We start from the raw sequence: 26,958 nt of genomic DNA on the forward strand, positions 1-26,958 counted from the left end.
CTACAGAGGTGGGTTTTATGGTAGCAATATCTTAGGAAGGTATCATATGATGGTTACATTTGTTTGCCCTCTTTATGATTTTTTTTATGATTAGAGATCCCATGCTAAGACATTTTATTAATGAATTTGACGCAAATGGATATTATAATGTTCATGGCACCTGTTCATTTGGGGTTTACTGTGGTGCATTTTTGTGTCATATACAAACAGTTGTTTTAGATGTTAAACTGGATGCAGATTTATTTATCCCTTTAAACCCAGACAGCTTGTATTTTTGTGTTTTATGTTTTGTTTTTCAAAGGATGTTATGTGATTTAGTCCTCTAGCTAAATGGATGTTACAGTGTAGGCGTGCCTCATGCCCAGAGATGTGTTATACTCCAATATTTAAGGTGCGTATCCACTTGGCGATAGAGGAACGACAGTACGATTACAACATTGTAATCGTACAGTTGTTCCTCATCCTGTATAGTGCCTACACTGAACGATATGTTGTTCAGTGCAGGCACCCTCCCTCATCCCCGAACATGCACAATCTGTCGTTATCGGCAGATGACCAGCATGTTCAGGTGATGATTGATGTCGAAAACGAACAGCGGGAGCGCGCATCGCTGGTCGTTTTCGACATTTTAATACCCGATTTGTGAACGATTAATGAGCGATTGAACGATAATTACATCATTATCGTTCAATCACTCATTTTAATTGGCAAGTGGATACGCACCTGGCTGTATTACTGCATTTCTCTGTATTCAACTTAGTGCGAGTGTTTTACATGAGGGATGGGTAATGCAGTGTCTCTACTGACAAGTATGCTCATAATCATTATGTTCCCTCATTGTGTGCACTCTTTATGGTTTGACTTTTGTAATTGCACTAACATATGTATCTAGGTTGTATTGAGAATTTAGAATGCACAACACATTTAGTTTCTCCATAGCCCCTGGTGTTCCAATGGAAATGGAATAAAGCAAATACAGGTCACAGTTCTGATGTAACTGCAGAGTGACTTTTACTTGACAGGTAGAGGTGTTTTGTGCATCCTGGAGATTGTGCTCCATCCTCTTAGTTCCCTCCTTAATAAAGCTTTAAATTGTTTTCATTACATAAGCTGATCTTATTACAAAACCAATAAAAGGCTTTCAAAAAGCTCCTGTTTATCTTTCACTTTATTGTCTTGGCATTATGAAGAAATGCTTCTGGGAACCCGTGACAACAACACGGCCTCTGGGACAGCCTATATAGACTTCCAATGTTTATTTGTAGTTGTATTTTTAAATGCCACGGTTTGACTAATAAAAAAGCCATACAGTTATGAAGCTGCAATTTAGCATGCACATTCCTGCTTGGATAAATGATTTTTTTAAAATGTAGTTTGGTATGGCCTACTGTAGTATATTTGATTTTAACAAGTAGCTCTGCTTTGTTTCTGAGAACCACTAATATGTATAATGATTGCTACATATAATATTTAGTGTAAACCCCCCCCCCCTGTCCAGAAACCTCATTCACCATATGTTCTATGCATTTCTATTATGCAAATAAGACCCACATTAATGCAGGCCATCTACGACAGATTCCCTGTTCTGCCGATGTACGAGCAAAACCTCTGATCAGCGCGATCAATGATCCGTGATCCATCGCCGTGTCCAGGAAAACCAGCATGTTAGAAATCCTAGATTTAGGATAATCCAACATGTTCAATTCCTCTGATCCCCTGAGCCAGCCGTCAGCAGAATGGGGAATTTCGCCAATCAGTCACAAATGTATGGGCTTCTATGTAGACCATACATCTACGGCTCTGATTCCCCATTCTATCGATCAAATCGGCGATCAAAACCACCGTTAGGTGGAAATCTATGATCGGCGATCTGTCTGGGATCGTAGGAAACAGCATGTTAAAAATTCCCAATTTGCCTACCCTGACAATTTTTGGTCGGAATTGGCGAGCCAGGGAAATTCAACACGTCTAATTTTACCGATTCTTTTGAGATCCTTTGGTGGAACAGGAAATCGTGGCAATCGTTTGCAAATGTATGGGCCCCTTAAAAAAAAAAAAAAAGCACATTTCACAGGAACTTCATAAGTATTTGGATGTAGTTGGTTACTGTGTAGCAATGGTTTAGGATCTCTTTATTTACTGTATGTTGTGTCTGTATTGTGGTATTGAGGTTGTCAGGCTTTCTACATTGTGGCTTTGGTGTATTATATCCATAGTGTTTTTTTCCATGGTCTATAAGTCAGCTGGTCCAAAGCACTTTACGATTAGTCAGTGGTTATAGCACGAACCTATTCTGAAGTAAGGGGTTATAAGGAGTTTGTAATACAAGCTTGACCCCAACATCTTAAATTACGAATCAATTTGTGCAGTACTGAAAATGTTGCCTTTCATTTGATAACGTAAAAGTAAGAAAAGAAGAGGCTTTAATGGGCACGTCGCAGAAAAGACTGTGCTGGGATGTCCTTGCTATTCTCACGTAATACTAAACTACCGCTCTTATTTAAGAAAATGTGTCGTTACTTTGGTAAGTTACCGAATTGCCATGTATTTGAAAGATGATTTGATTGTTTACCATAGATATCCTATGCATTTTTCCATGCGAGTGACTAAAATGTGATCCGGGATAAAACTGGGCACACACTTGTGCAATTTTACATTCGATTACACTCCCGTTTGGAAGTCCTGTTCAAAGTGCCGAGCCATGCGCGCACACCTTCACAAACTAACTTGTGGTCCAGGAAACTCGCCTGTCTACAATATCTGTTGCAAAGACACAAAGGCGGCGCTGCTTCTGGAGCTATACCAAAGAAGAACTGCAAAGGCGCTAAGTGTTCATGAGCTGAGACAAAAATATATACAATATTAAACAATGTTTATTCATATGTTAATATCAGTAACTCCCGGGAGCACATATACACCATCACATGAAAATCACACATAAAAAATGGAGTAAAGAGACCACATATAGATATAAAAAATAAATAAAAAATGTAGGATGAAAAATATGTCCGTGCACCTGAAATTGGGAGCTGAAAATCACTCAGTAACACTGAGATATCCAATGAATATATAGGGATCGTTCTCCTTAATACTGTGTCCACAGTCAGAATCAATTACTGTATAATGGCGGGGATGTATGAGCAAGCCGCTCTAAATACTCACTCCGCCGTTTCGCTTTGTCAGACTCCGGTCTGCAGAGGGGGCACAGATCTGCGAGGTAATCCTCCGGATTCACCTCCAGCGGGGAAAAAAGTGTCACGAGTCCCGTGTCTGGCACAGATAGCAGACTAAGCCAACTGTAAATAGGTGTCCTCGGGAGGCAACCCCCCGCTGGTGCGCTCGTCTGTCCTAGTCTTTAGGTCCACACACAAGATCTAATCGCCGTGTGGCTCCATAGGATGTGCCGCTTGCTCCAGCAAGCTGTCACTGGTGTGGATATAGTGTGGCAAGGATTGAATGATCCCCAAGGAAAAAACACCTGTAGCTCCGACGCGTTTCCCCGTGCTGCACGGCTTTATCAAGAAGCAGGTGTTTAGCTGAGCAGTGCAAGATGTAGTCCATCCAAGTGCGCATAGAGGGGGAATATAACCATGTGCATCCCGTCTCCCTGTGTCCTGTCCTGTCGCTGCTTCTGGAGTAATATGGGCAGAAGCATCGGACAGAACGGTTGGCATTGGATTCTAAGACTGTTAAATGGATAAGAACTTGGTTGCAGAATAGAAAACAGAGTTGTAGTAAATGGAGTGCAGTCTCAGGAGGGAAATGTTACAAGTGGTGCACCCCAAGGTTCTGTACTTGGACCAGTGCCTTTTATTATCTTTGTTTGTGACATTGCATAAAGGGAAAGTATGCCTCTTTGCATTTGACACAAAAATATGCAACACACCAGCAGGGGTAAGACAAATGATGGAGGATCTAGGTAGACTAGAGGAATGGTCATGAACATGGCAACTACAGTTTAATGCTAAAAAATGCAAAATCATGTACTTGGGTCACAAGAACCCAAAAGGGTAAGGGTAACTCTAATGGAAACTACAGAGGAGGACAGGGATCTAGGAGTCACTAGTCACACAAGCAGGTAAGCAATGTAACAAAGCAATGAGAAAGGCAAGTCAGATGCTTGGCTGCATAGGGAGAGGAAGCAGTAGCAGAAAGAAAGAAGTAATAATACCACTGTAAAGGTCAGGGGTGGGGAACCGTTTTGATATATATAACATTATTTGCGGGACCGGTGCAGGCCACGCCCCCACCATGTGATGTCACACAGGGCGAGGCCACAGTCGCCAGTGATTACAGCAATGCCCAAAGCATCCTGAGGATGCTTCGGGGAGCTGTAAGGGCAGCGGTGTGACTGCCTGAAGCGTCCGAAGACGCTTCAGGTGGCACTCCTGCATAGATTCTAGCTGCAGGGTGCCATTCTAGGCACCCTGCTAGCCAGATGACCCTCGCAGAAAATTGCTCAGAGGGCCAGACCAAATGATTCCACAGGTTTTATACGGCCCCCAGGCCTGAGGTTCCCCATTTCTGGTATAGGTCATTAGTACGGTCTCATCTAGAATACAGTGTTCAGTTCTGGAGGCCAAATCTTCAGATAGATATAAATGCATTAGAGACTGTAAAAAGAAGGGCAACTAAAATGGTGCATGGCCTGCATCACAAAACTTTACCAGGAAAGACTAATAAATCTTAATATGTATAGTTTGGAGCAGAGAAGGGAAAGGCAACTTTCAAATATATCATGGGTTTTAACAAGGTGCAGGAGGGAGATATTCTTCAAAAGAAGAGAAGTACTAGAACATGAGGACATACACTGAAACGGGAGGGGGGTTCTAAGGAAATTTGAGGACAAATTACTTCACGGAAAGGGTGGTGGATAAGTGGAATAGCCTCCAATCAGAGGTGGTAGAGGCTAAAGGTGCCCATCCACTAGACGATTTAATTGAGCGATTTAACGATATCGGTCATAAATCGTTTGCAAAAATGTCTAAAACGACCAGCGATGCGCGCTCCCGGATAGGCATAAGAATATCCTTACAAAAAAACTGAGGATCACATAGGGTTGAGGTTAACAAAACGTAAAAAAAAAAGGGCAGAATAGATGGTCCAAGTGGTTCTTATCTGCTGTCAAATTCTATGTTATGTATGCTTCATAAAACCCGATCTTTCTATGCGACCAGTTTTCTTCTGAGAAAACATGATGGAAAGTGAGTACACACTCTTAAGATATATTGCATGACTGGACTGGGAATCGAATGAACGGCCCAAAGATTGTATATGTGTATAAACCATGTTATATAACATTAATGACCCCATCAGTTGCCATACAGCGTTATAGTCATTGCTTCATCAAGCAGGGTTACAATATTTAAAAAAAAAAAACACATCTTACTGTTTATCTCGTATAGTCATGGCTCTCATGAAGAATTTGAAGTCTTATTGTAGGATTTGCATTGACTTGAAGCTTCATTTAGTTGGTTGACATGAAGATAATGTACTGGCTGAAATGCCTGGGCTGACTGCACAGTGCGGGATCAATGTTCAGCTGTGGTTGGGGAGTCAGCATTTACCTAACTTACATGTAGATTCTTTTTCTTTTCATATTATAGCAAGATGTTGTATGAGCCTTTGTTTCCTGACTACTACACAGTCTTGGTTATAGGAGCTATTCTATAACTTGTTTCTAATGGATTCTTTTTTTCTTTTCCCACAGAGCTGGAGTGGACCAGAAAAGCTGCTAGCTCTAGATGAACTCATTGACAGTTGTGAGCCCACCCAAGTAAAGCATATGATGCAAGTTATTGAGCCTCAGTTTCAACGGGACTTTATTTCTTTACTGCCTAAAGAGGTGAGGTTTGTCCTCTGTCAGACAGCACCTCTAGACTGTCATTATCTATTGCCTTTAACCACTGCTACGCTAATTATGAAGATCAACAGGGTCTCTTGTGCTGGTGAATAAGCCACCTGCTCTTCATACCGTAATAGCCTTGTTCCTAGAATAATGTACACTTAAGAATGATTTCACATGTGTAGCAAGTCCCATGTCCTGTTTGAAACCTGCAAGTGTTCTTCTGGCACCTGTTTTACTCGACTGTTGTGCATTGCTGCAATAATATAACTCTGTTGTTCAGGATCCCCCTTTCTGTTTACTATATATTCAACTGCATATTCCCAGTATTGCTGCAATGTGGAGCTGTGATTCATGCCATAGCCTCTCCCCACACACACACACAACACATTGATCCACACTGCATTGCAGGCTTCTCATACAGCAGTAGTTGCCGTCTTCTTTTTGCACAATCTATATTAGCCTTCATGTATTGTATTAATTAGACTTTACAGGCACTACAACTGTTTTACAAGATCTTTTCTGCATACAGAGTTCATCAGCATCCTCTTGTTGATAATTAGACATATAAAAGCCAACACTGCTATAATCTTTTTTTTTCGTCTGTCAGTTGTTGCCCACCACAAAGAGAATTCTAAATGGCGTGATCAGATTTTTGACCTTTAGTTCCTAATCAGTGCTGTTTATAGAAAGTCATGATTAAAATTTGATTAGCAACTAGATTATCTTATGTCATTTTTTTAAATTGCATAAGATTGATCGATAAATCATGATAGAAAAAAAGAACTATTAAACCACAAAACAAAAAAAAAAGAAGTAAAAAAAGCTTTGTTCAGTGTTCACCTGTTATGCTGCTATAGCTCTGTTAAAAAAGAAAGTATTACCTTCCCTATTCATTACAGATAGCTGCCTCTCCTCCTACATGTTTAGCACAGTGACCTGGTTATATATTGTAGAGGTCGTAAAGCTGAGACTTATTTGTTGTGACATCACATGCCCTGTTAATGAATCCACCAATCCACATTGTGCATTTCTGCCTAGCTGTCAGTCACGGCCTGCTTCTTCACTTTAGAGAAGATCCTCCCTCCTAACCCGGTTTTACCTCACTAAACATTGCTTTAAATTTGACTGTTAAACTTGTTGAAATCTCAGCAGTTTCAGAATCCTGCACTCTATTACTTTTGGCCCTCAGTGTGAAAGCGAATTAAACCAGAGTTGAAATACTGAGCCACAACACCTTAGGGCAGGCCCTTTCTGTTTCATTGTGCCAGATACACCTCTGTTCTGCTGGCACATGATGTGACATTCCGTACCTTCATGACATTGTGGATATACGAGGCAGGCCTCTGTTCAACCACTCAGTTCTGATATATTTCCATGTTCACCTGGATATGACTGAGCTGTATAATGACCAATAATTCATTTTACAACTTATCTGTTGCGATCTCACGTGTACAGAGAACTGCACCTCCATATCATGTAAATTAACTCCTTTACTGATCTGTAAGATAATTTGCCTGCTTTTCTTTTTATTTGTCATGTTCTTTGCCCACGCATACATACAGTAATTATAGATGTAAAGTACTACCCAGAATTCCAAGGGCTCTGCCGAACCTCCCACAATTTTTTTTTATTTTTTTAAAGAATTTATGTAAATAACCAGGCTGCTGTTCATTACATATTTTTGTTTCCATAAATCATTGCAATAAACAGATTTGCATTTGAACCATGATTAATTGGTTATATCATGGTTTCTTTTCCATGTGTGTTTGTCCTGCTATTTGGGCATTCTCTGTAAATGTAACATGATAATAGGGGGAGGTTTAAATTAATCCTTCGGAAGATCATATCTTTAGAGAACTACATTTAAAAATTCGTTTTTCCTCCCTGATTTGATATCTCATTAACCAGAGCCAGCTGTTCGTTCCAATCTGGCACCATACCACACTGCAGTACAGATAGTGGTGTGTGTACTACTTGGAGACCATAACAAACCATTCAAAACAGTGAGGGACAGAGCTAATGTAGACATTAAATGGGCAAGATCGCATTGTACTGGTTTTTAGCAGGTATAGGTGGGTGGTAAGATTATGGACAATTTTAACATGGACATATAATATATTTTATATTTCAAAGTAATCATTTGCAATTAAGTAGGAATTCTGCAAATGTATTTCAAATTAATTTCAGTGCTAATTGCCAGTATGTTTCTGCTATGAAAGACTACTCAAAATCAACATTTTAATGTGAGATTCTAAAGCAACATAAACGAGCGCTAACAGATGTTGAAAAAAGGATGATTACTGATCGCCTCAATTGCAGGTGCATCAGTCACAGAAACTACAGAATTATTTAAAAGGCTATCAGACTTACATCTGCCAAACTAAACACGCATTCCAAAATGTTTCCCGACGGAATTACTCGCATAAGTCTTCCAAACTTCACATGTTATTAGAAACTTTAGTCGTTTGTTATACTCCTGTATTCTAAAACAGATTGTGGACTCTTTATATCAAGAATTTGGAAAAGAAGCCAAGGCTGGTAGTATACACAATACAAAGACGGTAACACGTTCTGGGATTAAAACATTTAATTTATGTTTGAACTCAACTATACATCTATAACATTTCACCATTATTTCTTTCTGTCCATACAGATTTAGAAATACCATCCATATAGTTAGACTGATGTGTCAAAAAGATAAGAGTACATTGCACAGCAAAAACGTTAATAAATTCTGTAAACTCACTATTGGAGACTTGTTGGGTTATGTTGGAATGTGCTGAGTTTATATTTGCTGTAAATTGAAGGACCTTGTCATGGATACCAGCATATGTTCCTCTGTTTTCCAGTTGGCGTTGTATGTTCTCTCGTTTCTTGAACCCAAGGATCTCCTGCAAGCAGCACAGACTTGTCGGTACTGGCGTATCCTGGCTGAAGATAACCTTTTATGGAGAGAAAAATGCAAAGAAGATGGTGAGAGTTTAATTCACTTCCATTAAAATGTGACATCATATTTTATATTCGACAAATACCTACCTTGTTTATGAATCTAGTATTGGCTTCTTTGTCTAATGTTCTTGTGTATGTGATTCTAGGTATTGATGAACCGTTACATATAAAGAGAAGGAAAGTGCTAAAGCCTGGCTTCACGCACAGTCCATGGAAGAGTGCATATATTAGACAGCACAGAATTGATACGAACTGGCGACGAGGTGAACTGAAATCTCCAAAGGTAATGTGATAACTTGTACTGTATTTTTCTTGCTCTTCAATATGCTGTTGTGTACTCAGATTGTAAAGTGGCGTACGGATACAGGGCAGTAACATAATGTTATACATTCACTTTTAAGACCCTTTTTTCACTGCTATTTATTTAAACTTTACAGTAGAATATGTGCACATTAGATCATACTAATACATCCCCATACTTATCCCTATTACATACATAGCGAGATGGCAGGTAGGAAGAAGGAAATTAGGTAATTGAATGCTTAGCCATTATTTTGCAATTTGTTCCACTCTCCCATTATGGAATGATACCCAATATTACGTATCAGACATAGATTATATATTCATTGAATATTTAGGGGCTCCATATAGACTGAGTGACACAATGGTTTCAGTCCACATCTCATTTTGGGCCCGTTAGTAGAATTAAAGTAAGATGAGCAGTCTGTATATAGCATAGAATACACAAATTATTTATTTTACTCCATACTCTTCAGACAATCTCCCCAAACCCGTGTGGAATCATGTACCATTTACACTGCATTAACGTTAATGGGTGCTGGGGGTGTGGTGCACACGTTCCCCTGGATCCGTAAACTATACTTTCCTATCTGCCGGTGGCTGCAGGTATCACTGGGAAATTAGCACCTGCATAGTAGACTTTGGCTCAGTGCCTGCGAGAGAGGGGAAGGCCCGCATGGAGACTGCACACTGGCCCCCTCCTCTTTTAAACTGCCCCTGACTTAATTCAAGCTTTATTTTTTAGCTTTAACCTCTGAAGTCCTCTTTAAAGTTCTGTAGAATGAAGAAAGTTGGTACTTGTGGAGCAGCAGCTGTTTTCTTACATTCTGTGGGAGATATTTCCAGCAACGAGCTGATAAAATTGTGTACTCGACTAGCTAAAGAGCACTGGTTCTCCACAGTGGTCCTAATGAATCTTTTCATTCAGCTTCATGGTCATGTGTGGGCACCTCTTCTGAGAACACCTCTTCAGATTAATGCGTTTGGCCTTTTCAGCCACACCCATTGCTAACAGGTACATAATATCAAGCATACTGCCATTCAGTCTTCATAGCAGCAGGATGGATCGTACTGTCATAGGATCTCACCTTTCCAACATGTCAGTTCATCATGTTTCTTCCCTGCTAGAGCTTCCTTGGTCAACTGTAAGGGTGCCCACACACAGCATTTTTTTTTCCCGATCTGGCCGATTCCGACACATTGGAACGACAGATCGGGTAAAAAATGCCCAAATCGTGAGTCCCCACTCACGATCACGATGCGATGCACGCCCCAGCAGGTCGCACATCGCATCTTCATATCTGCCGTGCAGTACGGCAGATCTGACAATCCAGGACACAATGCACTATAAAAAAGTCTGGCTGCAGGAGATCGTATGAAGATTGGACAGCATATCGTGTGCTGAGCTGCCGGGGAGAATTTCAAGGGAAATCAGATACATCGTCGGATCGTAAGTATATCGGGTAAGTGTGTGTACACTTTAAGGCCCTGATTCAGAGCCGGACGCTCTGACCAGAGCGCTCGCTCTGAATCAGGGCCCTCCTCCAGTAATATGGAGCGTCCTCCTGGACACTCGTATAGCTGTGGGTCACCACCCACAGCATATACGAGCGTGCAAAAAGATGGTCGCGATGGTCTTGACCATCGGACTTGCGAGGGAAACCCTGCGGTCGGGTTTCCCAGCCGCAAGGCCAGGAGTGATTTTGGCTCTATCAGAGCCAAAATCACTCCCACTGACATCACTAGTGATGTCAGTGGGGCCGGCTTCAGACGGTAGGCGTTCCCATGGGAACGCCTCCGTCTGGCAGGCACGCCCACCAAAGGGAGCGTGTTGTCAATCAACATCGACAGCACGCCCCCTTTGGTGCGAGACCCGGAGCGATGGAAAGTCCTTCGCTCGCCGGATCTCGCGCATGCGCACGACGGAGCTCCCTCCGTCGTGCGCATGCGCAGTGGGGACCATCGACCCACTTGCGAGCGTACTGCCGCTCGCGAGTGGGTCTGAATGACCCCCTAAGTGCTGTTACTGTGAAGCAGTGTGCTACAAAAGTTCATAGAACAGAACCACAGAGTTCATGCACAAATAACATGCAACACGTAAAAATTGACTGTCCTTGGTTGCAGCACTCACTGCCAAGTTGTTGAAAGAATTCTATTGCGACCATTTTTAACCATCTTTATTTATTTTTTTTGTCAGGTGCTAAAAGGTCATGATGATCATGTTATAACATGCCTCCAGTTTTGTGGCAACCGAATAGTTAGTGGTTCTGATGACAATACTTTAAAAGTGTGGTCAGCAGTTACTGGCAAGGTAAGAGTCTTCATTTTTATTACACAATTTGGTTAATTTGCTGATAGTAAGATTAGAAACTTGCTGGGAAAAAGGATGTGCTAGTGATTGTGTGTGTCTTCTTGTCCTGTTTGAGTAATACACTGATATATAGGCTGTTCTATGTTTATCTTGTGGTCTTGCTTCTGGCTGACTTGGAAACCCTGCTATTTAAGTATGTGTGTTTATGGCCTTCCTGAAAGCACTAATTAATTGGTTTCCATAAAGCCCTAGCTCAGTAATGCTGGCTGTACACTCCATGACAAAGCACACAATCTGCCCAAATGTACGAGGGGCTGTGCAGTGTAACCTATTTATCCATTCATCAATACTGTGAACAAAGTATGGGTACAGTGTACAGTTCACTACATGTAATCGTCAGCTTTTCTGCCATGTTTAAGCTTTGAGTGGTTATCAGTCATGTAAATATACTAAGCAATTATCATTCAGAGCTGTAATGCATCTGCCTTATTTGAACTATTATCGGTCAGTGTATGGGCAGCTTTAGTGTTTTATGTGATGACTGGATTCCAGTATCCAGTAGTCTAGATGCTGAGACTCCTTCCCACAACAATCAAACAAAATTGATGTTTTACTTTCCCACTGTTTTGCTGCAGTAGATTACACTGTTGGTCTATTGAAAGGTAATATGTCTAATTTACACATTTGCACCGTGAAGGATTTGGTTATTCTGTGTGTTTTGAATATTTGGCTGTTCGATTACTTAGCAGTTTGGAATACACTATGACATGCAAACCACAGGTAATTTGGACTTTTGCGGGCAGTATTATAGTAAATAAGTAGCTATTACTTGGGGCACCAAGTAAAGGAAAAAGATGGGCAGTAAGAGACATGTCATTTATGATTTACAGTGGTGGATGCAGGGGAAGTTTCGGAGTATCTAGACCCCACATAGTTAGAATTACTAGACTTCCTATGCAGGAGCAAAATAACTTGTGTTAAGTGTCTGACTGTAGTGTATGAGGTTGGGAGTTCAAGTTCCTGTGCATGAAATGCTGAGCATTGTGTCATGTTTAAATAGAGGGGGATTTAACTAAAAGTTGTTATTGACATGATGCAAGCAAATAACACTCTTACGGATAGCTTACAAGTGAAGTGTATGAATATGGTATATGAATATGATATAGGATGTTTGGTATTCAAATCCATTACTTGGAGTGTTCTGAAAGAAAGTTTGTTAATAACTGTGCTATATAGATATGTGTTTGTATCTCTCTCTTGCTATATGTATGTATCTATATACTGGCAAATTAGGACCACCAGGCGATTTTATGCAAAGTAGCTATTCTCTAGATAATGCTGATGTAGGATGTCTTAATCTGCATAAGAACAAAATGGCGAGGTATGCAGAGACCAATGAAGTGTATCATTCATGAAATATTGTGTAAACGAAGAAACCTGTTGGACTTTGAACGTGGAATGATTGTTGGCGCTCAGCAGGTGCGAGCATTAGCAAAATGGCTGCGCTGGTGAATTGTTCGAGGGTGGCAGTTTTTAAAGTGCATACAGTCAACCAGCAGACAAAAAACTGGGTCTGAGCGCAAGGCCTGTTGTCGTTAACGGCTACTGGATGCTGGAGCGGGACGGAGAGTGGGCAGGCTTGTTAAGTCCCACAGACGGACAACTGTGCATCAAATTATAGCTAATCTGAATCAGAAACCACTTCAGACAGCCTGTCAAGAAACCGTATGCTGTACATCATATGGGCTACAGAAGCAGAAGGCCTGTTCGTATGCAATTACTGTCTGCTGCAAACAGGGTGAAACGTGTGTCGTTTGTTCAGAAACACAGGAATTGGACAGTAAATGAATGATTGGCTCTGAAGAATCATTTTTTCAATTACATCATGCAGATGGTAGGGTGAGTTTATGGAGACAATAGCATGAAAGCATGGATCCTTTTTGCATCGTCACGACTCTTCAGGCTGGTGTATGTAAACAATTGTCCACTGTGTGTGTGTGTGTGTGTATGTATGTATGTATGTATATATATATATATATATATATATACATATACACGTGTGTGTGTGTATATACATATTTGTCCCTGATACATATATATACATATTTGTCCCTGATTGATGATATCATGCACATTAGATGTTTTGATGTAATTAGAATCTCTTGCAAACAACTGATAATCACCAGCCCTTTATGTAATTTAGAGTTGTTGAATCTATGTACTACAAATGAAAGCTGCAGTAATGTTTTCTACATTATTTTACATTTATTCCTATATGCGATATAGAAGCATATGTAATATCTATTGCTATTCTCTCCACATTTGGTAATCTACCTAGATGAAATGGGCTATTAGATTATTTCCTTTACTAAAGGTGCCATCTTGCTATTTGGCATGCAAACTTCTGTAATGTTGTAACATTAATAATAAACAGCTCTCTGACAGATCTCTCCTATCCTTTCATTCACACTAATGTTTTATTTGTCTTCTGTTTTGTGAAATATCCATATAAGCTACTTAAAAGAGCGTGCTCAGGAAGACAGATGTACTTATCTGGCAGCTTCCTGACAGCCTGAAGCTGTGCATGTATAGAGAAGCGGTGTGGCTGGCCTGTGTAATAAGTGCCTTGGGGCAGACACTCCCTGGCTGTCCACATTCCTTAGCACAGCCTTTTCCCATAAGCTCATATTGTGTGCCCTCTGTGGAGGAGATCTTAACATATAATTTATCCTTCCTCTAAATACAATATAGAGAAGCTTAATTTCACAAAGCAATTGAAACATTAGTTGTGTGTTAGCAGTACACTGGGTCTGTAATCAATGTAACCTGACCTTTCTTTTGGCAGTGTGGCAAAAGCCATTTGTGTGATATATTATGTGGCAAATGCTTCTCTGTTGTTATAACATATATTAAGCAGTGCCAAATACTATACTGGCTTCATAAAAAATAAAACCCATCATAAATAATTTAAGAACTATAAACTAAATTGGTTATATACCGTTTCTTGTAGATATTATTTGTATGTTGTCATAGTGCTGTGCCGTGCGGGGCACTGAGTAACTGGCACACCTTACACAGGGCATGTAAGGTAGAGACGGCTTTTATTTGATAAAGTGCAGAGCGAGTGTGACTCAGTGTGAATAGTATAGGAGGGAGTAGGGTAGACTGTTGTACAGAGACGGGGTTTCCAGCATGTGTTTGAGCTGCTGGGGAGTGACTGGGTGATGCAGAGAGCGCCATAAGTGGTGTACTGGAACATGAGTAGTCTTGTATGCGGGGGTGAGAGGTGCGTATCAAAGACAAGGGGAGATGTTGGTCTGTAGTTAGTCATAGTAGGTATAAAGCAGAGATAGAACAAACCATTATATTCTCTTTCTAAATCAGCAAATTAAAATTTTCTATAGGTTATATAACGCCGTATTGAAAACAATAGACTTAACTAATAAAAAAGTAATGAATATCTGTGATTTAGCTGCTTTGTTTGCTTTATATGGAAGATGATGTGTTAAAGTATTAGAAATGTTTAATGACTGTACCGCCCAGTAAATGATCACCTAAAAGACAAGTGGGTCAATAATGCTGATTTCCAGATGAACATGCGTGGGATCCATTCCCATACATAGAAATAACTACCTATTGTCTTGCGCTAGCAGTGATTTTTCTGTAGCATTTTTACCTGGCTGCTGTCATTTATCCAGCCCTACAGAAACTATGGAACCCACAACTGGCACCTCTGAAATAATGGTCTATACAATGCAGCATGGACTGGTCGCAGCACCTCTTTTTTTACCTGTTGTACTAGTTTAGTAGAGGTTGTACATAGCTTATGCTTCACATTTGTTAGGTCAAGATTGTATTCTTATTATGGCTTCATGTTGCTCCCTGCAATGTTTTGGATGTGTAAATGTCTGTTATGCACAAAGACCACGTCTCACATATCCCACAAATTTCTGAATGTAAATCATATTCAAGGGTGTGTGGTCCTTTTAAGGTGGATCCACAACAAATACAAAAATAAGATGGTATGTACATTGTTTCTACATTTCTAGCTGTTTTCCTAGTCTGCTTGAATAGTGTCATGCACACGCCATGTGGAAGCAGGTTTAGTCACTACCATGGTTCAGCCCTTGCTTTCAGATCACTGGCGAGTTTAGCTATCTGGGAACAGGACACCCTTGGCCAAGGGTGGCAATAAGCGTCCCTCCATCTGCTGTAGGACTACACATCCCAGCCACAGTTTTCCTGTCTGGGCTTGCTGGGATGTATAGTTCAATAGCAGCTGTGGGGCCGCTAATTGCCCACCCCTACCCTTAGTTGTTGGAGGCTTTTTAAGTCTTGGGGATATAGAGGCAGTCGGCACTCTTCTATGTGGAATCTCTGCATGCTTTGCATATTGCACTAAGACAAGCCTTAAATGAGCATAATACAATTATCATTCTACAAATGTCTGTCCACAACCAATTAGATTATATGCATTAATGTTACAAACCGACATAAAATAATGGAAATAAATAAATAAATACATTAAGACACGAGTTAAGTGGAAGGCGCAATGCAGTCGATTGAATAGCTCCAGGCACTTAATCGCCCCCAATTACTTTTTATGCCAAGATCTCTGAACTGTAGTTAGACTTAGAAATACAATTTCTAGGGCAGCAGGATAGTACATAGCTGTTATGTACAAGTGGCAGGTTTGACTGGAGATCAGTATCCAATCATATACCAAGCTGACATTTAAGTCAGAATGCTTTTAGTAATAACATACAAACAATACTTTGGCACAATAAGCCAACCCTCTCCAACTGAATACTGAAACAAACATTTTAAAGGTTTTTTTTTTGGTATTCAAGGAGCGTGACATACCCAGAAAAGGTTTAGCAGGACATTTTTATTGTCCTGCTCCCTAACTCCTGAATCAAGTTTATACAAATATCAAACCGACTAGTTGTAAAACAGCCTTTAAAACTAAAAAAAAAAAAAAAAAAAAAAATTATTATTATTTTATTATCACAGTGTTTAGATGTCATTGTATTTGGCGCAGAGGCAGAATTTTCGTGTGTGTAGCAGACTTCAAAAACCATGGTATTTTTTGGCTTTCAATACAATGCCAGTAATTTTAGTTAAGTTAAGTCACAAATTACAAGTTTTGTAGCCCTAACGTGTTTCTTTAACAAACACTTTTATATTTATGCTGTACTAACTACCTGTATTCACTGATAACTAAAACTTATCGCAGAGTTTTGGGCTTTCTTGCCATTTCTGATTTTTTTAATGTTTAGATTTTATCAGTTTATGCCAGATGCTAGACCATCTACATATATGCTCTGTTTACTAGCACATTTTAATTTCCGCTTCATTTTACCAATCAAATCTTTTTTCTCTTTGTAGTGTCTCCGAACGCTGGTTGGTCATACGGGTGGAGTCTGGTCATCTCAAATGAGAGATAACATCATTATTAGTGGTTCTACAGATAGGACGTTAAAAGTATGGAATGCAGAGACTGGGGAATGTATACACACTCTGTATGGGCATACCTCCACAGTGCGCTGCATGCATCTACATGAAAAAAGGTCAGAATTTACATAATTTTCTATTGAAAACAATATATTCAATTTGTAGCCACATATAGTTCATGTTAGCGCTCATTATAGTGAATTAGTCATGTAATGTAAAACAGAAGGCTGAACTAGCGTTCTGTCAGCAAGAGATTTAAGCGATTGCATAAAAATCTATTCAAAAGTGAGCAATTCCAGCCAAAATTGCAAATTTATATCAAGTTTAGATGCTTGCATGAAACGCACCCTGAAGCATGTTATATTGACTATTTTTGATGCTTGTAAATATATTTCCATGTGTCAGGGAGCAGAGCGACCTGCACTGTCTATATTACTGCTGGCTGAGCACTAGTTATCAAGGTTTATAAATAAATCCGAATACACAAAATTTGCCCTGAAGCCCTCCTTGTTGTAAAGTATCTTATGTGTATGCTGCCTTTTGAGATTAGTGTTATTAGCAAAGGCTTCTGTTTACTTTGCTCAGTGAATAAATATAGCATTTTATTTTGTAACAACCAATGACCATCTAAAACTATTTTAAAGTCTAAAATAAAAATAAACCAAAAACTGTTCATAAATAAAGGTGCTAGCACCCTCGCGGGGTGTCTGTTAGCCTCCTGATTCGTTGTTGTAGATTCACAATGGGAGTGCTAGTGAAGCCTGCCTTGCTAGTCTTTGGCAAGAGGGTTACTTTGGTGAAGAAGCACTCACTGCAGCACGCCTGCTATCCAAATGGGACCCACGAGGCTGCAAGGACGGAGACATGCTGGCACGCTGTCAGTGAAGACAAGTGGCAAGCAGGGTTCGGTAACTGGCAGTGAACACACCCAATGAGAACACACTCTATTGGGACAGCACTCCAAACAGCACGGAGACAGCATGTTACACTGTGACTGAAAGAGAGAGCATCTGGTAAAATCTGGTGACCGACAGGACTCACAGTTTACCCTGAGATGCTGTGACCAAAGCGCCCAGAGGGCAGCTGGACAGAAGCCACTCTCCACAGCACACTCCACAGTAACCCTCTTACCAGGGAGGCAGGCTGCACTAGTACTCCCATTGAGGAGACTTCCAAGCAGATACCCTACAAGTGTGCTAGTGCCTATATTTATGGGCATTTTATAATTGCTAAGGCTACATTTTGTGCAAGTTTGCATTTGTTTTATTGTCATTACTATTTTATTATATTTTTCTGCTTTTAAATAATTTTAGGTTGTCTTACAAAATAAATTGATATATTTACTGATACCTAGTCCTTACACATATTTTCAGTGCACCAGGATATTTTGTATCCTATTAAATAAACAAATGACCATTATTGGATAATTGTAAGGTGGGATGTTTAATTTACCTGCTGTACTCACCACCTCAGCATGTTTTCCACTATCTTCTGCATATTGCCACAATGTTGTTGGACTTTCATTTGAATTTCTGTTTATTTTTTGCTTTGTTTTTTTTTGTACAGGGTGGTGAGTGGGTCACGAGATGCTACCCTTCGTGTCTGGGATATTGAAACAGGCCAGTGTTTGCATGTTCTTATGGGACACGTAGCAGCTGTCCGATGTGTTCAATATGATGGACGGAGAGTAGTTAGTGGGGCTTACGATTTTATGGTGAAGGTCTGGAATCCAGAGACTGAAACCTGTTTACACACACTGCAAGGCCACACAAACAGAGTCTATTCCTTACAGGTAATAACAACCCAATGTATAATCCTTATCTACCTCTCCGTTTTCTAACTCTGAGAAACAGCCAATCTAAATATCTGTCTTCTAGTCCTACAGACCATAGTATGGGATAGATGTACTAAGTCTTGGAAAGAAATAAAATACCAACCAATCAGTTCCTAACTTTCATTTTTCAAACTCAGCCTGTAAAGTTAGTTAGGAGCTGATTGGTTGGTAGTTTATCTCTCTCCAAGCTTTAATAAATCTTCCCCTATATGTCTGGAAAATAGTTTAGTAAACTATTTCTGTTTTATTATAAATTCTTGCAGGTAAATGCTATAATGATTTGTATATACATTACTTATAGCTCATTACAGTGCGTCCTTACTGTTGGGTTCCTTGCTGTAGCTTGTCTACAAAGATGCCCTCTGGTTATAAGGAACATCTGAATTCATGGGGTGATTGGCTGGGCCATTGTAGGTCACTAATTATCTGCATATTTCTGTCATTACTATAAAAAGGTTATTTCTAACCTAATTAAAATTGTGTTCTGGGAAAACCAGGTCAGTATCCATCTCTTCCGCGTCACAGATTATGTTATTTTGATTTATGGGTTTGTACACAAGGATGTTTAAAGAGCAGTATTGTCACAAAGACAAATCCTTCATTTTTTGTGTACAATTGATAGGATGTCACACAATTGGGTTTAGCAACACTGGAAGCGGAGTTTGGGATAAGTTTCCTCACACATCTAATAATATTGCTCTTGCATTGGAATACAGTATAACTCAGCATACTTTGTCACAGTGTTTCATGGGCTCAGTGTAGGCTGTGAGGTTTAATACTGTGGCACTTTTCCAGGAGTGATTAAATAAATTAGGCATAAATGGTAAGGATACATCAAGGATATGGGACTCAACCGTCACTGTAGTATGCTGGATAACTTAACATGTGCTGCTATTCAGAAGAACAAGTGTGTGTGTGGGACACAATGCCTGGGTGGATATGTGACTGCGCAGCATAGTCGTGATTACAAGCAGGCTATGTGTGTTTGAATGAGCCGGCATGCCTTTAATGGGACTTAGATACATAATATGGCTCCAGATTTACAGTGTTTGTTCTTCTTTGTATTTCGCTTCTAAAATTTTGCAGGTTACCTTTATAGAAAATGCATTGTACAATTGAAAGATATAATATGTTTTTTGGGTTTTTTTTTTTAATATATATTTTCTGTAGTGCAATGTTACCTGCTTATATCCCTGCCCCAGAGTAAAGCTTGGGAGTCTATTGCTTTTTTTTATTTATTTTATTTGTCATGTCCCGAGTCTCTCGGAGAACTGATGTGTTCAACCAGAAGATTATGGTTGCCCCAAATATCTCCCTGTGAACATATTTCAATGTTTCCTTTACCCATTATGAATGCTGTTTGTAAGAAAAAGATCAATGTCTCTTATGTTGTTTAGCTGACTTTTTACCATTTTGTAGAATCCTGCTTTATGAGTAAGTAACTGATCACTTTTTTCCATGGCAGTTTGATGGCATCCATGTTGTGAGTGGATCTTTGGATACCTCAATCAGAGTCTGGGATGTGGAGACTGGGAATTGTATTCACACTCTTACTGGGCACCAGTCGTTAACTAGTGGAATGGAACTAAAGGACAACATTCTTGTCTCTGGAAATGCAGATTCTACTGTTAAAATATGGGACATCAAAACAGGACAGTGTTTACAAACATTGCAAGGTAAGCGGAGTCCTTATCAGTAATGATAAACCAATAAAGTGATGGCATGAGGGGAGGTTGACTGGGGCGGTACACCTGTCTAACTGTAACGTAGGTGTCCTAAGGCGAGCTCAGGGAGGACAGAAACCTCCCGTGGATCAGATATGCAATAAAAGGTGCCAGTCACGCTAGGAGTGACAGTATCCATCATCTTTTTTTTTTACCATTCGCTTAACATCAGCTCTAACGTTTTGCAAAACGTATCTAACAAATACTGCTCCGAGATCTCTATAGTAAAGTAAAAACACATTTAAGTGGCCCTTTTATTATGTCTTTAATAAATTTGTGCCACGCTTAAGCTGGGTACACACTTGTCGATATATCGTTCATTTAGATGGCGACTGATATATATCTATTGCTAGAGCATTGCTAGTGCATCAGCGGGTCTGTACAAGACATACGCAGACATATACATAGTCGGCCCCGCAACACAGCCGATGCCATATATCATCCAGATATATCAGTACGTCTGACTGTGTGTATGGGCGGCCCAATGACTGCCCGTACACTGGCTGCAGGAACCACGGACATCACAACTGGGCAGGCAAATTTAAATGTCCGCCCAGTTCTGATGTCTGGCCAGACGTATCGATTGGCCGCACTGACGACGTTTACCCAGCATAAGTGCACAAAGTTAATATATTAAGTTTGTCATAGCAATTTATCTTTGAAGATGTCAAGTCTATTCTTGCTTTAGGTAATGCAGTGTTCTATGAAACTTTTTTTTAATTATTTGAAAGTTAAGGTTACATATCAAATGTGTTTAATAAAATCATTAAAAGTGCGGTAAAAAATAGTTCATTTCAGTTAGAGAAAATGTTTGCTTGAGAATAAAAGCCCTCATTTTCTTTTCTGCCTCTCCGAATCTATTTTTAGGAAAGGAAGTACTCAGCCATTCCGCTTACTTGATATATTTGACTAGACAGCTTATGCTGCCTCTCAGTCCAATTTAAGTCAGTCGGTTTGCTAAGGTGCAAATAGCCCCTAGATAAATAAAGGGATTTATTGATAGTTTTCGGAATCCAGTTTTTTATGGTCTGCTATCCAATTTTATCATTAAAATAATTTTATTGCACTGGAAGATGCATGCCATCTGTATATAATGAAGTGACCCAGCAATTCACAGAGATTTCTTCAACACTTATTTCAGTTAAATTGTGGAACCTAAATCCTGTTGCAGACATGTCTAGTACAAGCTTAGCTTTGTAACTAAATTGTGTGCAATAATAACTCTGGCATGGGAAATTATTTACATTTTTGCTCTCCTCCTGACTCATCAACTTTTCTATGTAACCAAGACAGAGTATGGATATGGAGACAGGCGGCGTGTTATCCTTTTATCTAGCTTTCATGAGCAGTTATATCTACTCTCCTTTTTCTCCCTAGGTCCCAACAAACATCAAAGTGCTGTGACTTGTTTACAGTTCAACAAGAATTTTGTAATTACCAGCTCAGACGATGGGACTGTAAAACTGTGGGACTTGAAAACGGGTGAATTTATTCGAAACCTGGTCACATTGGAAAGTGGTGGAAGTGGGGGTGTTGTGTGGAGAATTCGAGCTTCCAACACAAAGCTTGTGTGTGCTGTTGGTAGCAGAAATGGGACTGAGGAGACAAAGCTGCTGGTGCTGGACTTTGATGTGGACATGAAGTGAAGACTTGGGAGATCCATTTGTCCAAATTTCTAGACTGAGAAACCCACCCCTCTTTTCTGCCTCCTACTTCTTACCCAGCTGTTCCCTCCAAAAATATCCATTGGCCTCGGTGAAACAGGATCTAGGCTTGGGGCAACATAACGCAAAGACCTACACATGTTGGATGAGAAGACATCTTGTCACAAAATGACTTCCCGTTTTGACGTGGGCTACCTTTTTCTTTTGCAAAAAGGAGGACTCTCAAAATCAAACCAGGTGCAATTGTTTCTAAATGTCTCGAATTGGTCACAAAGGCAGCACCAGTAGTCTCTTGATATTTGGTGGACTGTCCTAAAAGCTAGACCCTGGTAAATTGCTGGTTGACTTTGAAAGAGAGCAGTTGAAACAAAGTCATTTTCTGGTTTTGAAAATGCTGAAAACTTAACTGTGAATTGTTTTTGTACAGTTTTATCACTTTTTTTTTTTTTTTTGCCGACTATTGCCAATGTCAATCACAGTATTAGCCTCTGTTTCTCTATTTACTGTTGCTTCCATCTACACTTTTCATTGCATATGTTGCTCTGGGGTGGCAAGCTTGTCTTTACGTTCTCAGACGGATATAAATCTTGATGCTGGTGCTAGCAGTAGGTCTTTATAAATGGGATTGTTGTCCCACAGCTGTACTGTATTGCCAGTGGCCAAACATATTTATGCTGCTAAATGAAAGAAGAGAAAAAAAGCAAATTTTTTTTATTATTATTTTACTGCTGTGACGTTTTAGTCCCAGACTGAATTCCAAATTTCTTCTAGTTTGGATACAGAAAAAATACTTTTTGCCACTGAAATTTGAATCCACTGTGCCTCTAAGAGGCCGAAAGTGGGACAGTTTCAGACGTTAAGAGTGAAGTTTGCTTGCAAAGAAAAAAAATTAAATAAGATTTGAGAGTGTGCAAAGCTTATTTTCTTGTTTTTGAGCAAAATGTAAACACATTCCATAGAACAAAGCTGTCATAGCTTGTTCTGTTGGGAACTTTCTTTTTGTTGTGAGGCTGTGGTGAATGTAACAAATTTGCATAACACAACTGACAAAATTGTTAAAAAAAATAATAAATAAAAAGCGACAAAAAAAAACAAACTGAAAATAAAGTTGCTGGTCAGGCTCAATAAATGACAGTATTTCGTTGGAAAACAACTGTTACAGTTAAAAAGGGCAAGTTGATAAATGAAGCAGATGGCAAAATTTTTTTTTTTTTTGCGGTGCGAGCTTCACGTGCAAATAAACAAACAGTACAATTGTCAAATAATTTGCCTCATTTTCCAAGAGTCACAACTCAAGCTGAACTGTGAAAAGTGGTTTAACACTGTATCCTATACGATCTTTTGGATTATTATTTTTTTTTTTTTTCTTACTTTTTTTTTTTTTTCCTCCTCATCCTATATTTTTGTTTTATTATTTATAGTCTGGTTTTTAAATAATCAGATTCCATTTTGTTCATTTTACAGTTATGTAACAACCTGATGTGATGGAGGAAAACTATGTTTAAAGGGATTGTGTCTATGGTTTGATTCACTTAGAAATTTTATTTTCTTATAACTTAAGTGCAATAAAATGTGTTTTTTCATGTTACAGGTTTTTATTTGTGCTTTTTTTATATTTGCATAATTTAATTATTTAAGTGACACAATGGCACTATATTTTGGCTATGGTTTTATCCCAGATTCACTTAAGTATAGTTGATCTTTACATATCATAAGCTGTGTACTAAGGAATAGTTTCCCAAACAATCCAGGTTTTAAGGATATCCATGTTTGAGCAGGGTAATAATTAAAACCTGGACTGTAATAGTGGAGTTTGGGAACCTCTGGCGTAAGGCAAATATAACTTTTTGTACATGTCTGATTTACCTGCCATTCATGTGTTCTCAAGAAACAGGTCATGCCCACCTGTTAAGACTCACCTTGAAAATGTTCCATAGTCAAAATACATAGTGGTCATTTAAGGTAAAACAGATTTTCCATTATCAAAAAAAAATAAGCCTTGATACTGCACATTCAGTTGTCATAAAAGGCTTTCCAATAGGTGGACTTGTAACTGGTTCTAAATATCCAGTGATTTTCTATTTTTAACTGAGCAGATCAGAATGATAAACTTTGTTATTATATGACAGCTTATATCAAAACATTCTGGACTGTGACTTCTTCGATACGTTACAAATTGTAACTTATTTTGATTATTAAATATTCGTGCTTAGCTGAGAACATTGCATGTTGGACCATTTCCTAATGTTAGATGCAAGTTTCTGAAAAGTACTTTACAGAAAGAAATCAAATCAGTCTAGCTCTTACTCTAAGAACAACAATATCTAATGCAGAATAGAGCATGTTGTCAATTAATTTATTTATTGTGTCATAGATATATAATGAGAACGTTCATCGTCCTAATTCAGAACTGACAGATTACATTCTGTGCTTGTGACCCTAACACCCAAGCATTCATAAGAATGTCTTTATACAGCCTGGTCCTTCAAATACCTGGACATTATTCATTTGTGACATTAATGTATTATGTACTATAAATGCATAACCAAAAGTGGTCTGTGGTGGTATTTTTTGATTTCCTTGAATCCACCACTTTCACATTTGGTGAAATACCAAAACTCAAGTGGCCATGTACTAAAGACTAATAACATGAATATAGATAATTACCATCAGAATGGGTGAGTATTGAAGGATTCTCATATACAATGATTTAATGTGTGAAGGTGTTAATATACAGATAACTTGTACAGTGCTTAACAAATAATGCATCTTGTACAATTAAACAAAATGTCACTCCGTGTTATAAGGATAGCAGCTCTCTATTGACACCACTTGTTTTTGGTGTTTAGAATTTTTGAAAACAATATAATAAAACAAGTGCACAATGGTGAAATAACTTTGGAAAACTCAGTGACAAGTGCAAATTGAGGTATATAAAGTTCTATAGTGCAGAGCCTTTCAACAGTAAAATAGAAGTATGTAGATTATCTGAATTCACCAAAAGATATCACCTTCTTAAAGTACTGTTTGAACCTCTTGAGAATATGACACGTGATCAAAATAAGACTGATAACCTCCAAATTATACACAAAGACCATAGCGTAATAACGTTTAGAAAATTAATTTAACTAAAGATTAGTAATACACTCGCAAAGACAGCAATCGGAGCTCTTATCTGAATAACACTGGAGGTGTTATCCGATTATTCTCTTTACCACCAAGGGACAATAGTGATGGCAAGTTCAAGCGTCATTACAATTGCATATGTGGTGGTGTCAGGCTGATTGAGCAGCATCCCTAATTCAGATAATACTTGTATATGGAAAAACTATAAAAACACTAACATATCTGTAGAAACACCACCCTTGTGGGAATTACAGCTACTATTATTAAATATAAATTGAGATGACCAGCAAACACATTCATATGTTTCTGAAGAATAGAGGAAGCCTTCAGCAGCTCATTGTGACTACCGTAGTAGCTCCTTTTCATGATATGCACACATACATGCTTTAAATGTGTGCAGGTAGGGTGATATTTAGTACTAGTTTAGTTGAGAAAAAAACAGGCAATTTTACCTGTAAATTCCAAATTTGCTCTTGGTGCTATGGTTAAACACTGATACACAAATTTCCCTTTAATAAATGTGCATTTGAGAATCCGTAGATAAAATGAAAATTTAGATTATTTTGTTAATAGTGTTGCACCAGTGAATTCCACCCGGTCTAACAATAGTAGAGAGGTCACTTCTTTCACTGCACGTGTAGTACAAGGTGCCAGGGGGTAACGCACTCATCTGCTGCCTTGCATATGGTCTCTCTATAGAGATCATTACCGAGTAGTATCATGTATGTGTCCTTTCATAACCTCAGGCTTATAAGTCCTTTTGACCAAAAAGAATTTCTGCAGCAGCCTCCTTTGAGAATAGAAAGGTAATGTCGTTTTTGTTTGTAGAATACCTGGAGATGTGTTATAGAATGTATTCAATCTCCATCTGCTTCTCATCAATTCTTAACAGCAATGTGTCCATCAAAGGATTATCACTATTTTCAGCTGTCCTCTTCTTTGCTTATTTTTTTTTTTCTCTCCTCATTACCTTTTATCAGTCAGAGGCTTCTCACTAGTTCCACAAATAAGTTGTATGCATATTCCAGGGCAACTATGGCTGTCATCTTTTCACGCATAGAAGCAAGACACAATTTTCCTTTCTGTCATATATGGGTTTATCTTTTTAACCATATATTGTTATTGGGTAAAGAACACAGTCAAGCTAGTAATTAAGCAAAGCGAATTGACCTGTGCACACACTTTGACTGGTGTTTGCTTCACTTTGTTTAGCTTCTTAAGTATTTCACAATGTGTCTGAAGCGTTAACACTATGTAAAATACATTTACATTCTACTAGCTGTAGTACAGTTCACTGTAGGGGAAGCACTGGGACACATTGGACATGCTTCAAATGCATTGTTAAAAGCAAAGACAAAGTACAAGGTTTTGTGTCTGCTTTAAGTAGTGTTGAGTGTACAGTCACTAGAACTTATGTTTCCACCAATCTGTACTGAGCATTTGTTACCAGGAATACTGCAAACCAATCACTATCTACTATTTGCTTCTATTCAACAGTTATGGGAAATAGAGAAGCCCATCCTAGTAAGACTGTATTTTGTATACAAGCAAAGAAAAGTCTCCTGGACAGATTTATGTAACTAGAAGGCTATTCTAGATAAAGCGTTTAGTATAGTAACCTAGTAATGTTGTATTCATTTACCTTACATAGTGGACTATCATGATTTTTAATGTTGCATTTGCAGGAGTCCATAAACAGTAAAAGAAACCCCCCCAAAAAAACAAAAACTTTTTATATATATATATAT

General features: G+C 38.9%; 1 protein-coding gene across 3 annotated transcripts in view; it reads left to right on the top strand.

Moving 5' to 3' along the window:
- The window catches only part of FBXW7 (F-box and WD repeat domain containing 7), a 260,641-nt gene extending 236,969 nt beyond the window's left edge, over nucleotides 1–23,672 (top strand). For all 3 annotated transcript variants that reach the window (XM_088448231.1, XM_088448227.1, XM_088448234.1), the window contains 8 exons: nucleotides 5,711–5,845; nucleotides 8,698–8,821; nucleotides 8,944–9,080; nucleotides 11,295–11,408; nucleotides 16,797–16,978; nucleotides 18,429–18,654; nucleotides 20,162–20,372; nucleotides 21,798–23,672. In XM_088448231.1, the coding sequence (XP_088304357.1) occupies nucleotides 5,711–5,845; nucleotides 8,698–8,821; nucleotides 8,944–9,080; nucleotides 11,295–11,408; nucleotides 16,797–16,978; nucleotides 18,429–18,654; nucleotides 20,162–20,372; nucleotides 21,798–22,066 (1,398 nt within the window). In that variant the 3' untranslated portion in view covers nucleotides 22,067–23,672. The remainder of the gene's footprint in view (nucleotides 1–5,710; nucleotides 5,846–8,697; nucleotides 8,822–8,943; nucleotides 9,081–11,294; nucleotides 11,409–16,796; nucleotides 16,979–18,428; nucleotides 18,655–20,161; nucleotides 20,373–21,797) is intronic.
- The last annotated feature ends 3,286 nt before the right edge of the window (nucleotides 23,673–26,958 follow it).

The sequence above is a fragment of the Taudactylus pleione genome, unplaced genomic scaffold (genome assembly GCF_031769625.1).
Source record: "Taudactylus pleione unplaced genomic scaffold, aTauple2 ptg000021l, whole genome shotgun sequence".
Classification (NCBI taxonomy): domain Eukaryota; kingdom Metazoa; phylum Chordata; class Amphibia; order Anura; family Myobatrachidae; genus Taudactylus; species Taudactylus pleione.